This window comes from Balaenoptera ricei, chromosome 14 (assembly GCF_028023285.1).
Source record: "Balaenoptera ricei isolate mBalRic1 chromosome 14, mBalRic1.hap2, whole genome shotgun sequence".
Classification (NCBI taxonomy): domain Eukaryota; kingdom Metazoa; phylum Chordata; class Mammalia; order Artiodactyla; family Balaenopteridae; genus Balaenoptera; species Balaenoptera ricei.
The window spans coordinates 51,967,260-51,986,308 of record NC_082652.1 but is presented as its reverse complement, the minus strand read 5'-3'; the positions used below and the strand labels follow the sequence as shown (position 1 = coordinate 51,986,308).

At 45.2% G+C, this 19,049-nt stretch overlaps 1 protein-coding gene across 11 annotated transcripts in view; it reads right to left on the bottom strand.

The window, feature by feature from the left end:
* The window catches only part of FHOD3 (formin homology 2 domain containing 3), a 505,109-nt gene that overhangs the window by 152,732 nt on the left and 333,328 nt on the right, over window positions 1-19,049 (bottom strand). For all 11 annotated transcript variants that reach the window (XM_059895637.1, XM_059895638.1, XM_059895639.1 and 8 more), the window contains one exon: window positions 15,897-16,135. In XM_059895637.1, the coding sequence (XP_059751620.1) occupies window positions 15,897-16,135 (239 nt within the window). The remainder of the gene's footprint in view (window positions 1-15,896; window positions 16,136-19,049) is intronic.

Below are 19,049 nucleotides of genomic sequence, written 5' to 3'. Positions count from 1 at the left end.
CCCATAATAAGTAACAATACAAACATTTTTTAGAAGTGAAGAAGTGTAACCATGGGGCAAGGGCTCTCTCTCCATTTACCCAACAATTATTTATTGAGCATTTATTATGTGCAAGATGCAGGGGTACAGTGGTTAGTAGAGGTTCTCACCCTTAATGTTTACAGGTCTGTGGGGGAGAAAGACATTAATCTAATTGTACCAGGAAGTACTCAAGTGAGAAAAATTTCCACAGTGCTGTTGGGGCAAAACTCAGGAGGCCAAGAAGGAATTGACCAGAGGACAAGATGGGACTTTACACATGACACTCTCCTGCTCCAACACGTACACGCTAACCTTAGGATTAAGTCCAACTTGCTCAGCTAATACCCCCATCATCTTGCCAACTTCATCTCCCTCTCTCCCTTCAGCAACTCCCCCACCCTAGTCTTAATCAGTCTATTGAGCTGTCCACCCAACACCAAGGGCATTTCAGCTTGGGGTCCTCAAAGGAGCCATTCTCCCTGCCTGGAGTTACTCCTGCTCTGTTTCTCTAGTGGACCCAGCCGCCAGGGACATCCAGTAAGTACTCACTGCCTGTTGCAGATCTTTGGCCCAGTGGACCTCGCATGGTGCTCAGCATGGAGATACTCGCTATGGATGGTCGACAGACAGAGTGGCAAGAACTGGAAAAATGACCTTGGAGATCTCCCCACGTTGCAGATAAGAAAGACGAGGTCCAGAGAAGGCAAGATCACACAACCTGCCGGTAAGAACTGGCGACGTCATGAACCCGAAGCAGAATCTAAACTGGTTTCATTGCTCCACCGTCACTGCACATTTCCTTCTAAGCAATAGCACCCTGGATGGTGCTTCTCAATCCTCCCTGCACAGGGCATAGACAAGAACATCTGCACAGCCCTCCAGAGTAACAGACAGGAGACCCGCCCAGTGCCCCAGTCACCCCGGACCTGCCTGGTTGCCCTGAGGGGGGAAAAAAAAAAAAAAAAAAAAAATCAGTGTCTTGACACAGGTGTGACCCATTTGTGGCAACTAGTTAGTAAGTTCTGTATTAAGGTTTAGGTAAGATGCAGGCATTTTAAATGCCCCATTTAGTTCTGTAAAATGCATATGACATACTATAATTAGATGAAAAAAATATGTCATAGAAATAGTGTTACTGTGAATATAATTAATGCCACTAAATTGTACAATTAAAAATGGTTAAAATGGTAAACTTTATGTTATGTATATTTTACCACAATAAAAATTTTTTAAAATTTACAATTTAAACAAACAAACACAAACACAAAAACAAACAGAAGAAATAGTGTGTTAAATTTCTGTCAGACAAAGTGACCCCTTGGGCTCCATCTGTATCCCTCAGATGGAGCAAACACTGCATCCCTCTGTGAGACAGTACACTTCAACTGGAGTTTGAACTTAGCCTCCCGGGGACTCATACTTTCTGCTCTCTTCAAGGCCGTTTCTAGGTTACCAAGGCCCCAAGAAGGGATTTGAAAATTTCCAATTAGTTATCTTAATCAGTTAAGACGTATATCTGACCAACTGAAGCAGTGATTTCATTCAAAAATAGTTTTGTTATTCAGCAAAAAAAAAAAAAAAAAAAGAAGCAGCTTCCCTTAAAAGATTTTTGCCAGCTACTAAGAGAATGAAAAGACGTTTAAGAGAGCCCAGCTGTTGCTCTGATGTTTCCATGGTGAGAACCCAAAGTTAGGAAAGTATTTATTGTCCCTGTAACACTCAGAGTTTAGAAGGAGCCTATTTACCGGCCACGGATACTGAATATACCCAGAAACTGGACAACTGGCCAGAACCTTAATGCACGAGCCATTATTTTGCTATTTTGTTTTAGAATAAAATACTATTGGATCCAGCACGTTATTTCTGCGGAAAACATGGAGCAGTTTAATGTAATGGAATTCCAGTCTGCATAGCCTAAAACCAATAGGAAAAAAAGACACAATTAGTAGCCTGGTTGCAGGTTTATTTAGGAGTCAAACAAGTCAATCCAGTGATAACTGCGGACTATGAGGTGTCTCACTACTTTCTTTTGTGGGTACTTTGATTTTATGTTTAAAAAAGACTTTATTCCAAGCCAGAGAGACCACCTAATTGCCTTAAGTGTCTCTTAGAGGCCTGAGAGAGCGGATGAGAAACTAGCATGAAGGTAGACTGGAATTCTCTGTGACCTTCTGGAAACTGCAGGGACGCCAAGCACAGACCCAGGCTGAGGTTTCAAGATGGCAGCCTCCAGAGGCGAAAGCAGCCCTGCCTGCATCTGGCTTGGTTCCATCCTGAGACCCAGAGACTCTCTTATGTCACCCGTAAAATAAAGTGCAACAGCAGAACAGGAGCCTTCATCTCTGGTAGTCTGTGATAGCCGACGAAATGAAATTGTGTGGACATCAGACAAGTTCTCTCATCTCCAGAAGTTGTACAACTATTAGTCAAATAGTGTGCTGTCTAGCCAAGCTCACTTTTAAATGTTTCGAATAACAGAACTTCTTACACACATTCTGTCTCATGTTTTCACAAACAGGAAGGCAATGATACTAAAGAATGAAAGGCTCCAAGTTAGAAAGAGACATGATATGTGTGTCTTTAAGAGGCAGATATCAAATGTAACCACCAGGAGGAAGCCAACCCCGTTTCAGAGTTCTGTGTGTAGGACCATCTTTCAAACTCATGACTCAGTTTGATTCTAGAACTCGAATTGCCTTTTCACATGCTTTGGACTTCAACACACCACCATCAGTCATCCTTCAGGACTCAGCCCAAATGCCTGAGGAGGCTTTTTGGCCACCCCCACCCCCCACACCCTGCCCCATCCCACTATCCTCTTTTCTAAAAAAATCTTTTAAATTAATATTTAATTATAAGAATTCATACTCCCTTTGAAAAAGTATAATATTACTGATAAAAATTAAGTCCCCTTTGACCAGAGGTAACCACGGTTATAAATTCGGTGGGTAAATTTCCAGATTAAAAAAGAACGTTTTAACATATATTATTCTACAGTCCTTTTAATACAGCAATTGATGTGGCAAGTATGTTGGTACTTCTGGTGTGACGCATTTCTTATAATTGCTAGTTGCATCCCATCATGTGGCTATGTCATGTTTTCCTTATCTAGCCACTCCCCAAGTTGCTGTTACAAGTGACGCTGTAATGACAATCTCTGCACATGTCCTTGTGAACTGCATGTTATTGCCAAGTGCATATCCTTACATCCCTGCTACCTGCACACAGCCCTGTTTGCAGCCTTCAAAAGCCCTCTTCCAAAGCTACACACATTTGCTGACTACAATATTTATGTGCACCCTGTCTTATGAGGCTGGAAGAGTCATAAGGGTCATGCTTACCACTGTATCCTCAGAACCGAAAATCTGGCAGGTACAGGAAAATACAAGCTGGTGAATAATGAAGGAATGAAAGAATATCATTTTGTTCTCCTTTGGCTCATAAGCTACTATTCCTGCCTCAACAAACTCAGGGCAGTAATCATAACATCAAAGTTCATAAAATGTCAGGACTGACTAAGAAGTCTATCCCTGTATGGTTACTGTGAAATAATATACTCAGCGTTGGGGTTTCTCTTATAGAGAATTGGTGGCTTGCTCGTTTACTTGTGGGCGTGAGCTATTATGGATGTGGACCCAAGTCCCAGCAATGTTTTAACAACCGCAAAGTCACTTCTTTTTTTTTTTTATAAATTTATTTTATTTTATTTATTTTTGGTTGCGTTGGGTCTTCGTTGCTGCGCGCGGGCTTTCTCTAGTTGTGGCGAGCTGGGGGCTGCTCTTCGTTGCGGTGTGCGGGCTTCTCATTGGGTGGCTTCTCTTGTTGCAGAGCACGGGTTCTAGGCACGTGGACTTCAGTAGTTGTGGCACGCGGGCTCAGTAGTTGTGGCTCGCAGGCTCTAGAGCGCAGGCTCCGTAGTTGTGGTGCACGGGCTTAGCTGCTCTGCGGCATGTGGGATCTTCCCGGACCAGGGCTCGAACCCGTGTCCCCTGCATTGGCAGGTGGATCCTTAACCACCGCACCACCAAGGAAGTCCCAAAGCACTTCTTCTCTGCTTCATGATTTTTTCCCCTTTCCACGATCAAAATTATTTACTCTTCTAACTCAAAGTCAATTTTGCAAAGTTTGTTATAAGTGAAAAAAATACAGATAAACAAAGAAAAATATCTTCCCAAGTCCAGTAAGTATTTGTTTCACTTCAGAAGGCCTGCCACTGGCATGAAGTCCTGATACCCTACACCCGCTCGCCCTGTTCTGTCCCAAGACCTCTAGGAGACCAAGGCCCGCACGCAGCAGGCCCCGACTGGCCACTTCTTCATGGGGGCTCATCTCCAGTCAATGTTTAAACTCATGTTTATAAAACCAGAACTGCATGACTGGGAAAAAAAAAAAAAAAAAAAAACCTCAGGAATTAAAATAATTTCTCTGGAGGCAAACGTGATTACTGTAATGGAGTATTCCTGAAGTGTGATATAATTGTCTCTGATTCCTCACTGAGCTATTGTGTCTTTGGGAAGCATGCTTTATCAAGATGTTCAAATGGCACTTAGGCTGCAGATACCCGTCCCAAATGTGCCCAGGCTTCCCTGCTCTGCAGGCCACTCTCCCAGGGCAAGGGGTAGGCTTCCCTCTACTTGGCTTGGCTCTGCCTCCTGTTTCTCTCCAGGGAAATCAGACTCTCACTGGGCTGGGGGGGTGGGGGTGAGGCTGCAGTCACTCATTTATTCTAGTTATTTAACAAACTCTCTGACGGGCGCTCTCACGCAAAGCACTTTACATGGTTCACCCCTGAACTCCTCGCAGGAACTGCTGAGGTGGTACTATTACTACCCCATTCACAGCTGAGGAGCTGAGGCCCAGAGAGGTTAAGGAGCTTGCCCAGAGTCACAGAGCTAGAAGCCGGGATCTGAACCCAGGTAGTCCAACCCTAGCATCTAAGCTCCTGACCACGATGCTCTGCTGCCTCCACTATGATCATTTCTTTGTGGCTGGAAATAAATGCCTCTTCTCTTTAAGGACTGGAAGAAGCTGTGAATCGTTCCTTCTTTCAGATTCTTTTCATGTATTCAAGTGTATAGGGAGTCTACCAGTTCTCACCCTTTGCCCATCTCACCGAGGCCCCATTCCACCATGAGGAGCATCAGTGATGCCTTGATATAGACAAACGTGGACCACAACTATAGCCCATGTTAATCCTCATCAGTCTCTGAAACATCAACATTACCTCCCTTAGAAATCAATGTTTTTTCTACAAGAATATGATGCTTCTGTGATCACTGTCAGCTCGCTGAACACATGTGTGAGACAAGAATGACATTAGGCCAGGTCTCTCTTTCTTTGGGTCTCTCCTCGTCAATTTCCAAAGCCTATTCCAAAGGGGTCCCTTGCAAAATGCTTCACCAGCATCACCTTGGTCCACTATAAACACCTTTTGTGCCATGTCAGATTTGACCTCCTCAGCCTACATTTTCAGGGTTTTATTTCCCTGCTAGTTCAACCTTCATCACTGAAGAGTTACTACCAGGCTCCCTCCACAGACTCTTGTAAAAGAGACAATCTCATTCTTCCTTCCATGATTGGATTTAATCGACTCAGTTTAGTAATCATTAGAAAGCCCCTGCTCCATCTCCAAAGGGATCCTGGAATTGCCAGGGATATAAAGAGAGAGATGCTTGCTCTCCAGAAGGACCACCCACAGCCATACCTGCATGAACTGCCAACAAAATCAGCTCTACTAGAAAGGGCTGTGAACAGTCAGGACATGGATGGGAAGAGGTGTATTACAGAAAATGGAGAGTTTGCAAGGTCAAGGGCAAGCAGGCTTGACATTGAACGAAAATACCCAAAGCAAGTCAAAGATGTAACTGGAAACAAAAACCTTTCCTTCTCTTTGAAGCGTGTTCACCACTCCCACAGTAAAGGGCTGTCTCTTCCTGCAACATCACACCAAGTAAGGCCACTCTAGCTTGAGAAGCATTCACACTTGAAGACAACCACTATCAAGGTTCATTGACTTGGGAAGTGAGTGAACTTCTCGGTTTCAGAATTTCATGACAATTCTACACTTTATCCATTCACTTCTCTGCTCACTTGGTTTGTTTTCCCTGGGTTATGGCATCTAAGCCCAAGCTTCAAGCCTCACCTGAATGTACCTGAGTTCCAGAGGTACCTATCCAACTGCATATGGGACGTTCTACCTGTGACCCAGATACCTCAAATTGAAAATGCCCACAGCTTACTCAGTGGCCTGACAGCCATCTCACGACCCTAAGTTAGTGGCTGCCTAGGGATCACCCCGGACTCCTTCCTCTTTCTCACCATACAGTCCGGTCACCATCCCACAAAGGACGTCCATCCTGTATCTCATCACCTTCTCCTGCTTGCCATTCTCCCTGCCACTGCCTGTCGGGCCTCTCCACCTCTCTCCAGACTGTGGCCCAGGCCTCACCAGGCTCCCTGTTTGCTGTCTGCTCTCCTCCCATGCACATGTGCTGTTCTCACAGGGGTCTTGCTGAAATACCACCCCGATCTCACTTCTTCACTTAAAATTCATCAGTAGCTCTGTTCAGTTTTTTTTTTTTAATATATTTTTTTTTCATTCCTTTTTTTTTTTAATTCTTTTTTTTTTTTTAATTTTTATTTATTTATTTATTTATTTATGGCTGTGTTGGGTCTTAGTTTCTGTGCGAGGGCTTTCTCTAGTTGTAGCAAGTGGGGGCCACTCTTCATCGCGGTGCGCGGGCCTCTCACCATCGCGGCCTCTCTTGTTGCGAAGCACAGGCTCCAGACGCGCAGGCTCAGTAACTGTGGCACACGGGCCTAGTCGCTCCGCGGCATGTGGGATCTTCCCGGACCAGGGCTCGAACCCGTGTCCCCTGCATTGGCAGGCAGATTCTCAACCACTGCGCCACCAGGGAAGCCCCTCTGTTCAATTTTAAAGTTTTGCCATTTTCTTCAGAATCTAGAAAAATCCCCCAAATTCAATTCAGCAAAGTCCAAACCCCCAAAGAAATCTGCAATCTGATCACAGTGAATCTTCTGAGAAACCAGAAGTCCTGCACCAGAAATCAGAAGGAGCTTTGCAAAGTGACCTCTTCCTCATACCTTTTGCTTCTGTCCTCTCTTGGAGCAGGTGCTCTCAGTTCCAAGTTCACAGTCCTCTGCCCAGCCCCCCACCCCCCAGCCATCTCCCCTCCTATCCTCCCTTTGCTGTTCAATACTCAGGAAACCACGAAGGGCTTCCGGGACATTAACTGGTGAATCTGAATCACTGGCTGTATTCTAATCATACCTACCTGAGGAGGTCACATCCCTTGCTGGTGAATCCCACTGGTAACGAACCATTACCGTCAGATCAATCTTCCCGAGTAGCTACTTGCTGCTTATGATACCAGTGGTTGTTAATCTAGTTGTGGTGAAATCCTCTAGCATGGTTTTGCCAGTGCACAGAATCTTCTCGCCAGTTCACGTTCATATTTATTTAACGATGACCTTCTTTAATAGCACAACATCCGGGAAAGCTCCAGGGCATGGAGTGACTACAGTAACAACACTGAGCTAAGCCCACATTTGCGCTGCCTCTCTTGACTCCCCTGCCACCCTATTAAAGCGGCATCAGCGCCCTGAGTTTACAGCGGAGGAGACCGAGGCCAAGCCTGGGGAGGAAGTGGGAACTGTAGCTGGAAAGGCCATGCCTGTGCCCTCAACAACCTGTTCACTGCCAACTACTTCCAAGAAACACAGAACTAGGGCTACTCTGCTATTTCTGCTGCAGATCCTGCAGCTAAAGGAGGAGTGGGATCCGTAAGCCCTGGCAATGAAGCCCTGTGGACAAGGCACGACACAGACCAGAGGGCAAGGCACGGCCCTGGAACTAAGCATCCAAATATGCCTCCTTCCTGACAAAATGCAGGAAAATGGCCTCCCCAACCCTGCACAGTTTCAGAGTTAGGCTCTCCCATCTGCCCACTGGTTCCTGGGGCTGGTAGAAAGGTGCCAATACCCTTTCCTACTCCCGCAGGAAAATAGAAAACCACACCCTCTCCAACTGCCTCCCTCCAGCTCCCACCCTGGACGCTCAGCCCCAAGGCTTGTCTCTCTTCTGTCCACCACCCACTGGGCCACTAACCGGTGCACATCAGGTATGATCCCCCAAAACGTGAGGACAGCTTTAGCCTCCGATAATTGATAGTTAACTGTGGCTTCCTCTCAACCATGAACTTTTGTTCTCTATACCCTCTTTCCTGCTCCCATCACCAAGATTACGGCTGGTTAGTTATGATTAACTGGGAAGGCTGTTCCAGTGTTGCAGTTATTGCTCTGAACATTTTCAGAACTCCTCGTTAGGAACTGTCTTCAGTGCCAATTTATGAGAAAAACGAGCAAACCAGTATGATTATTTCAGGATCAAAATCTAATAGTGATTATAAACAGCACAGCTCTTGGGATGACCAAGTTCCAATAAACATTTGCTCTGAATGATTTTTTGCTTTCTCAACAAATCTAACTCATCGTCAAAAGAGAAAAACTTGTTACTACAGAACACGTTCTATAGATTCAGAGACTAGTTCCAGGGATGTTTAGCTCTGAGTGCAGACTCTGGACTAGGACTGTCTGGTCTGGGTTCAAACCCAGCTGTGCCACTTACCACCTGTGAGATCTGGGGCAAGTTCTTTAACCTCCCTGGGCCTCAGTTTCCTCATCTGTAAAATGGGGAGAATACTACCACCTGCTTCATGGAATTTACAATGTATGTCAAATTGCTTAGCACCACAGTCAGCACAAAGTAAGTGCTCCATAAATGTGGTTCCTGCTATCACCACTGCTGCTACTACTCACCTCCTAGGGACTGAAGGAAAAATAGAGAGCATTCTCCCAGGACAACACAGAGAGGCTGCAGTTAGAAAGAGGACACAGTTCCCTGAGTGAGCATGACGCCTAAAAGCCACACAGGAAAAGACTAACAGATTGGACACTATAACAATATGTTTTATGCATATATCAAGAGATGCCATAAAGTAATTTAAAGATAGTTAAAATATAGGGAGAAAATGTGTGTGACATAGTTGTCCGAAAGTTAATATCTATAATGTATTAAAAGTACTACATTCTCTCTACTTTTGTATCTGAAAATTTCCACATTAAAAACAGAATGGCTGTACACCAATTAAAATGCTTAAACCATTCAGGAGACAAATGAGGCAAGGATATAAACAGACAATACTCAGAAAAGGAAATGTCCACAGCCAATGAAGCAGTTACAGATGAACAACCTCAGTAGTAATAGAAAAATGCAAATTAAAATGCTGAAGCACATTTTACTTTTCAGCATTATAAAACTTCTGAAAAATTCTTAACATCCAGTGCTGGTGATGGTATGGGAAAATGGTCAATCATATGCTTATGGTAGAACAGCAAATTGATATGGCCTTTTAGAGAGCAATATGGTTGACACCAATATGTAATACAATATTATAAAATGTAAGTGTCCCATGATCTAGGGGATTTCACTTCTAAGAATCTCTCCTGAAAGAATGTTAATGTATGTGCACAAACGTGTGTGTGTGTGCATGTGTGTGCGTTCATTACAGAAAGTTTGGTATTAGGAAAAAAACTGGAATCAAGCCATAGCAAAATGAATGAAGGCATTATGGTATTATGGTATATCCTTACAATGGAACACTAAGCAATAATTTTTAATGTATTGTAGTAATTTTTTAAATGTATTGACAAAAAACTAGAACTAATAATATAGAAGAATGGCAGCATGCATTTGATAATTGCTTACTAATTGCCAAGTACCCAGTATATTTGTTTTATTTCTACAGAATCACAGGGGGGAAAAAAAGGGTAGTTTAATAAAATGGTGAAGGGCAGAGACTCCGGATCCAGACCACCTGACCTCTAAAAGCAACTCCACATAGATTAGCTGTGGGACTCTGGACAAGTTACTTCAACGTTCTGTGCCTCAGTTTTTCCTCCTGTCACATAGAGAGAATAACAGTACGTATACCTCATAGGGTAACAGTGAAAAACTGTAGTACACTAAAGTTCTTAGCATAATGCCTGGCAGATAATTAAGCACTCAGTACATTATTTGAAAACATATAAGAGTTGTTCTTTATTCTGTTCTCACTCTGTGCCAGGGGCCATGTCTAAATGGATACAGGGCTCGTAGTGGCAGAGCCAAGCACCTCCAATCTACGTCCTGTACAGCAGTGATTCCAAATTCCATGCTGGTGAGAATGTGTGCAGACTGAGTGCTCCTGTGCTCCTTAGGATCCAGGACCGGTTCTCGACCAGCAGGTGTGGACCAGCAGGTGTTGGTGTCCATAGTCTGTCCCCACACCACACCCTGCCAGGCTCCTCGCTGCAGCATGGGTGGGCTAGCTACCCCCGGTCAGTACCCGTGGCCGGTAGCCCACGTGGGCATGGTCCCTCCTGGTCTCCCCTTCTCCAGGACCAAGGGGGCCAGGCCACAAGCTCTCTGTGCTGCTGGAGGGTCAGGCATGTCTGTAGGTCAAACTGCTGTACCCAATCCTTCCCAACTGCAAGCTCCAGGCCCGGCCACAACCCTTGACTCCTGGTCAGTCTGTCTACTTCCTGATCACCTTCAATTTATTAGAATGAGTAGTTTTGTACAACAAATATTAAGCATTTTTTCCTTATTTTTACCCCTAATCTAACCTCCATGGACGAAATCACAATTCTTGAATTTAACTTTTTCACTTCTTGACCTTCAGTTGATGACACCATCAGTCGAGAGGAGGGCATCCACCTCCCCTCCTCAAGCTGAGTTCTCAACTCCACCTAAACGCCTGTGAACACTGCGTGGACAGAGGTGGCTCTAGTGAGCTTGTCCCCTGTGTTCCTCTTCCTCCAACCAGGTTCCCGAGTCTGGCTGCAGAAGACCACACCTTCTGTCATATCATCATTTTCCTGTCTTGCCACTTTGTTGTATGCTGGTGTCACATTCCACTAGGTCAATATTTTTGGAACGTGACAGGTGTGAAGCTGATTAGAATTGGATACTCTGGGCATTTCAGCTACTGAGAAAATCATGAGATTTAGTCAAACGTTTGGTTCTCAAAGAGGGCTCAGCATATTCCCTGAGAATGTGAAGTAGAAAACTTTGCTAAATGGAGTTAAAACCAAACCAAAACAAAACAAAAAAGGGGCTCTACTGTACTATCTATACAGTAGCCCCCAAATTTAAGAATTATATTCTCCGGAAAAAAAAGTCAATTTTGACCCATGCACATGAGCATTTAAGATAGGTCCACAAAGTTCAAGAAAGCTACCCTGCTTCCAACAGTCAAAAGACTCCCTGCCTCAGCATCGCCCCAAGGAGGTGAAAGTCACAACTAATTACGTGCCTTCCCCTAAGGCAGGGTTGACATTGTAGAACAGATAATTCTTCCTTGCGGGAGGCAGTCCTTGCACTGTAGAATGTTTAGCAGCGTCCCTAGACTCACCCACCGGATGCCAACAGCACTCCCCACCCCAGCTATGATAACCCAGAAAGTGCCAAGGCATTGCCCCGTGTCCCCTAGGGACAAAATCACTTCCGGTTGAAGACCACTGCCTTTCGGGGCCACTGGGACTGGTCCCAGCCTGCCTCTACATCCCTGAGCAGCGCATCCTTTTCTGGGCTCATTGCTGCACGCCCTCCTCCCCACTGGCTCTGTATGTCCCCTAGTCTGACTCTTCTCCACCCTCTCCAACCCCCTCAACCTCCCACTGGGAACGCATGAGCAGCCATCAGCAAACAGCCTCCACACCTTCATGGAATATTCCTTGCTCTAACCCTGGACTTAAGGATGCTGTTCCCTAACAGACTTCTCCTATGGCATGACGGGTTCTTCTCTCTTACCCACATACTCCTCTTTGCCAACTCCACACCACTTCCCCTGCAACTTCCCTCAAGAAACGCAGCCCCTTAGAATATGGGTTGGCAAGCCTGTGGGCCAAATGTACCACCTGTTTTGGTACAGTCTGTCAGCTAAGAATGATTTTCACGTTTTTTTAATGGTTGGGGGGAAAAAATCTAAAGAATATTTCATGACATGTAAAACTCAAATCTCAGTGTCCATAAATAAAGTCTCAGTGGAAGGAAGCCACACTCATTCTCTTACCTGTTTTCTATGGCTGCTTTTATGCTACAAAAAAAGCATAAAAGCAGCCATAGTTGCAACAAAGACTGTCTGGGCTGCAAAGCTTAACGTATTTATTACCTGGCCCTTGACAGAGAACATTTCCAACCCTTGACTTTGAGGAATGTGGGAGTCGTCTGTACCATCTACTTCCAAGCTGCTGTCACCATCCACTACCCGCCAGGTCACCCTTCCATGTGTATTAAAATATACACATGACTGAAAGCTGGATGGCACAACTGCTAACATGAATGACTAAATGAAGTTCAAAATTACCTCTACGGGTTAGAATGTTGTGTGGAAATCAACAGGATGAAATTAAACTTTATATATTAAGTCCCATGCCAAGTTCATTGTCAGAAAGATGGATATACAGAGCAGGAAGAAGACCCAGTGTGTGTTGCCAGAGGTAAGAACCAGGATGAATAGGGAAACATTATAGGAAAATTCTATCCATAGAGTGAAATGCTAAGCAGCAACAGAGCTACCACATTATGGGGCAAATTTAGACCAGGTGACTTTACTAACAAGCCAAAAAGTTCAAGGATAGAATGGGGTGCCTCAGGGAGGAGAATGTCCGAGGCTGCGTACACGGAAAGGGCTTCTGGTCTGGGCTTGACAACCCTGAAGACTTTTTAGTCCTAACACTATATACTATTACAATTTAAACCAGAGACACTGGCTCTTTTGATGATTAGATGCTAAAAATAACTTTCTTGGTAAAAAAATGAAAGCACCAACATTTTTCTTCCAATCAGATCTGTAAATTTAATTGCAAAGGTGAAACTCACTATGGCACACATAGTCACAAGAGGTACTTTTAGGTGGCAGATGACCAATAAACTCATACCTTATTTGGTACATGCTCACTGTGGACTTCTATTTCTTCAGAAACCAAAGCAGAGCAATGTGAGTTTTGAGGCTTATTCGTCCTTATTAAAGCACATAGCCTAGCAGGCCTAAGTCTGTAAGAAGACTTGGGGATTTTCTCCTGTTCGACTCTCTTTGATTTTTATATTCACCTGAATAAAAATACACATACATGGTATGTAAATCAAATTCCCTGTCTAAAATGTCAGAAGTACAAATCTCACTCAATGACTATGTTTAGGAATGGTAGGGTGGCAAGTGGTTCTATACGATTCGGACATTGAGCGGCAAAGGTCAAAGACTTAGATTTAACCCAGGGCTTAGCTCCCTAGTCCTGAGACTCATCACAAGGCACCAAGCCCCTGACTGTTTTCTCATCTGTAATGTGAGGATAATGATACTTGTCCTGCCTGGATCCTACAGAGGATCATCATGAGAATCCAATTCAAGTGACAGAGAAGAACCATCTGAGTGGAGACTGCCATATACAGTTTAGGACAACATGAATCTCTCCCTAACCTGTAACATAGCTCTACCTCCTTTTCAAAAGTCTTGGCATTAGTTGGGACACAGAGTAATACAATTCAGCCTAAAATTTTTCATATGTGACATATGCAGGCATGTTGCTACAAGTTAGCAGTAAGCAGGGCCGGAACGTTCACATAGATGAAGAGTAATCTAGGTCAGGCATGCGTCTGTGTCTTTCAAGGTCTACGGGGAATAGAGCACAATGAACTTCTTGATCCTAAGGTAATGTTTTGAGGCACAGATGCTGAGCAGGTGACTAAGCTATGCACGCAGGGATTGCTTCCCAATTTGCTTCTCGTCACACATTCCCTCTATCCTACTCCCACTTCTGCCAAAATTACGGTGTCATTTTGGGGCCACAGGGCAAAATCCCTCCAACAGGCTTCATGGATGAAGCCACTTCATAATCATCAATCTGAAAACCTTTATCTTTCTTGGTAAGCTGAAAAGTGTCTTTTTCTTAAACAAATGCTATGAAATTTACATTAAAGCAATAATTTCATTAAAATGAAAAATCAGTCTTATTTGAAAACCTTGAGGCAGGAACATTCAGAGGAGCGTCTGTGGCCTGCCGCTCCAGATCCCACCAAGACCAGAGCCTCAAAACTGTGCCCAGGATGGTCCACTCCACTGCTGTTACCTTTGCCAACATATCACAAGGTGTGGTCACCTGAACTCACAACACAGGGACCTTTGAAAAGTGTAAAAACAAGAAACAGAACAGAAACAAACATGACACAAGTCAGACAGAGCAAAAGAACACCAAATGCTGCTAACAAGGCCTCCTAACTCCTACCTTCAGCCTCTTTGGTGGCTTTAAACCGATTTTTCAGCCCACTGTGTACACTTTCCTCAACTCTCTCCATGTTAATTTCTCAAGCTATTAGCCAGAAGCAGCGCTACAGAGAGCTTCCAGGGCCCTCTGAGCACTGCCTGAGTTTCTTGAAGGTCTTAGATGACAAAGTACAATGTTCATAGTAGAGGTTCTCATTCCTCAGTCCGTTCAGAAGTTTTGGTCTTCTTTTCACTAAAATAGAGATTGCTATACACAGACTCTTAGAGACAGAAAAACCTGTAGATGGAGGGCTAGGTGATGGAGAAGGGTGTCAGCATGGACCATGCCTTGCACATCACTCGCAGACCGATGCCCTCCTTCTCCTTCTGTAATAGGGGGCACCCAAAGGCGTGGACCGGTTCATGTTCCAGTGATCCCATGAGTACCAGACTGCTCAAGTCACTTCTTGGTAGTGGTGGGGATGGGGTGGGTGTCCCCTTAGGGATAGAGAGGAAGGGACATATGTGGATAGTGATAGACCTCACTATCTTAAGGTCATACCACTTATTCTGAGTTATATTCTTCTACACCAAGCAGCCTCCTGACCTACATTTGGCTCCCAGGTGGATCTCCATGATGGGGGGAAAATGCTTCAGTCAAGTGATGTGAGCAGGGTTTCCGCCAGCAGCAGGAAGAGGTGCACTGGCAACCAGTGTATCTGTTAGCCTCAGTGGAGTTGGCTGGCATGGACTGGCCCACAGAATCCCACCATCCTAGTGAACTGATAGCATCCATTTGGGAAGATATAACTGGACCCAGACCCCAGAGCGGCATGGCCATCCTTTTGCTGCACCTCTGTTTTATGGAACCACTTCTGAGCTCCTATAGATTTTGTCAAATTTTATATTTTGGACATATATAATTTCTCATGGGATTGTCAATCCATTTCTTTTTATGTCCCTGTCTTCATTCCTACTTTCTCCCTGCCCAGATGGGAGGTTCACAGGAATGGAGATCATACCTTTTCTATTTATACGTCTTCACGGTTTCAAACAGTCCTGGCCTATAACAGACACTTAAAAATTATGCTGCATGACTGACTGAATAAATGATGGCATTAGTATTTACTGAAGTTATATGAAAGCATATATTTGTTCTATTTAACTCAACCTCAACCATGTATTGTCATGAGTACCTCAGACTCTATCGATCTCAAATTCGTGTGGTGGCATACCATTTATTTCTAGGCCAAAGTTTTGTGTTTTGGATTCTTTTCTAGTTGATAAAGCACAGCATTTCTACTCCGATATTAACTGAGATGCTAAATAATATGAAAACACAAGTGGGTGAAGATGAGTTCATGCGTTAGTAAGACCAAGTCTACGCATGTCACCAGGGCCACCTCGCCCTGGGAAGTTCCGGGGGAATTGGGGGTGATGGTTTAATGGTAGAGGAGAGGTGGGGATGGTCAAGGGCACCCGTGGGGTTGTGGCCTCTCCCCCTCTTTCCGGCATCCTTGCGCCCCTCTCCGCGGCTGGGTTAATACTTACTTTTCACGGAGATCTCGCACTTGACTGGCCTTGAAGTCAGGAGCCAACGGGGAGCAGGGGCTGGACGGAGGCGACAGAGGACTCTTGATGCTCTGCACCGAGTGCCTGCGGCTCCGCCTGCGGTCCAGGCCCTGGTGCTCGCCGCTCGCGCCGGAACACACGCTGGCCCTCCTCCGGTCCCGGCACCCGCTGGGGGGTGGTTCAGCCGTGTCGTCGCCATCCTCGAGCCTGAGTGCCACCTGGAAAAGCAGAGAGCGCCCAGCGCGAGCTCAGACCTCACAGCCTTTCACAGTCCCGCCCCAATGAGCACTTTACCCTGTCTCTTCCCACCCTGTGGCTGCGGCTTCTCCACAAGGTCATCACAACCACATGCATCCTAAAGCGCCACCTGCAAACCAAAAGATGCTCGCCACTGTGTGAGTTTCCCAAACGGATACAAAGAGGTCAACTGATGTCACGAGAAGACCTGAGAAATATTTTGTAATTAGATGGGCTCTTCACCCTGCGGCCCAGCACTGCCCTTTCCGAGGTCATCTCTCGTGCCCCGCCCCCCACCGCCTTTGCTCTTCCCTGGACCAGAAGGCGGAGTCTCTCCTGAAGCCCAGCGGCAGCAGGAAGCCCCGGAGTTCCTGACAGTTTTGGAGCTCGCTGTCCCAGCGAGGCTGTTCAGAAGAGCACAGCAAGGAGAAAGGCGGGAGCCACAAACTAGGTGAGCTGAACGGCCTCACCTAAAGGTCTTTTGAGAGGCCTGACTTTAGATCATCCCCGTGCACCGCGGCTCTCAGGCAACCTTCTGCAGCCCGGTCTCAGGAGCCTGCTTGCACTTGCGGTCGCAAAAATATGGACCAGAAATACACTGGACCTCTAGAATTCCGTTTTTCAAAAAAATTTCCTCTTAAAAGCACTTACACTAGGAGCCCTGCTCCTAGTTGCGTGGTGCGCTGTCCAAAGGCCCAGCTCGGCCCTCTCCTGATCTCCTCTATCCTGGATCCTGCTCCCTGGCCCTCTCAGCTCGCAGTAACACCCACCATCTCTATGCATGCGCTCCTCTTTATTGGAGCTCACTCTTCTCAACCATGGGTTACACCTATCTGTATCTCCAGCTTCTTTAATTAATTTTACGCCTACCTTCTCAAAAACTACACGGTCAGACGAGCACAAGTTATCGTTGACTAGACCTCTGTGTGGCTGCCTGTTCCACTAGTGGACCAAGGGTGACCTGCAGCAAATTGCTCGCCCGAGAGCCTCTCTCTCGGCAAATGAGGCTAAGAGGATTGCATTTTCAGGTTTGTGGTAAGAAAACTTATCTAACATATGTAAAGCGGCTAGGGTAGGGCTTTCCCTGTGGCTAGTACTCAATTAATATGACCATTCTTCCCCAACATAGGCCCTCGGATGAAGGGGCCTAGGATGCCCACAGATTCCTCCATCACACAGAACTGGCAGGTCAGGCCACCTCGCAGACCAGACGGGCCAGGCCAAAGCAAGTCCAGCAGTCTCTCTGATTTGGCACCCAAGGACCCACATGGTCCCCTGTCCCCAAAGGTGCATATTTTCCAGCCTTGTGTGTGCTCTTGGTCACATTTCACAACGTGGTCCTGACAAGTGAGAGGATGGAGAAGTAATATAAAGACCTAGATGGCTAACCATGCTATTTGGCTTTGACATCACCTGTCTACCTAAAACCTGGCTACTGCAAAACCAGTGGTCTCCTCTGTCCAAAGCGTTGATGCCAACTGTGTTCACATAGCAAGGTGAGCTTGGCTTAGTCAAGGCCAGATTGGCCACTCTCATCCTGTTCACAAGGATGGACACCTGAGATGCACGGCCTGCTTCTCAGGGGTGCAGCCTCCCTTGATCTGCTCCATCTCCAGTTTCCTCCAGTTCTAGCTTTTGGGTGAGATTGATTTAGTGAAAACTCCTGTATCTACATGCCAGATACATTCTATAACAAACTCCCAGATAGATGAAGACAATTTAATAATATTTTGACTATTCTGTTCCCTTAGAATTTACAAGTCAGACATAATTTGGGGAGGTTTAAGGTAAGAATTGATAAGAGTTCAGAAAAAGCTCTATTGTTACAAAATCTCACTGGAAAGTCTGTTTCCGGGGGGGTGGGGGGGGGGTGGGCGGGCACAGGGAGATCTGTGGTATAACTGCAAGAACTAAGAAAGAAGTTATGTATTTGGTTAACCACTTTTATCATCTCAACTTTAGCACTTTAAATGGCATTCTCTGGGGAAAGTTTGAGAATGATTATACACCTAACCAAGGAGAGTATTTTAAAATATTACTAGCCAATTATTTTTTCTTCATTTTTAGATGTACAAATTCTAGACCATTTGAACTTACTCTGACCTGAAGTATTGATTCTGCTTCTAATTAAGCACACATTTGGAATGATAAGATTAGGGGATAAAGTAGAGTTCAGATATTTCTAATTCCTTGTCTAACCTCAGAGATGCAAGGATCAAATAGCATTCCACTCACAGTGCCTTTCAGAGAAGTACACAGAGTGTGCACAAAGTGAAACCTAGTTTAACTGCCTTTTGTCAAGGAAGATGGAGACAATCAGAAAGTTTACATGAAAAGTCCTGAAAGATTATCAAAATGACACCATAAAAGGGAATTCAATGAGGGCTGTCTAAAGTTCAGATCCTCAACAAAACATCCATCCCCTTAAACAAAGAAAAGGGTGCATGGGGGTGGAGGGTAAATGGGGCTCAGAATCCCAGGAAATCCAATGGCAGTCTCGGGCTTGGCAGTCAGGAATGCTGTAACATGAAATTTGGGGCTGGTTTTCACTCCTGGTTTTGTTTTCACAAGAAGAATCTTAGAATCACCAGTGTCCACTGATGATAGGAAGAGAGACGCACTTTCACGTACAGGGCCTCGATGGCAGTTCCAAATTCTTCAGATTCTAGGGAGCACTATGGATTAGAGTCAAGACCACTAACGGCTGGAAAACACCTGGAGAGAACAGCACTTATCAAGAGACTTATTCAGAATCTGTGGTGTCAGATCTAATTAACTACAAGTGCAGTGTCCTCCATGGGACCCAAGGGTGAGATCAACCATGTCCTGAACAATCTCTAATCTCACCCAAATGATGGAGTGTTCTGTTTGCTGGACCCCTCGCCAGATACCTTC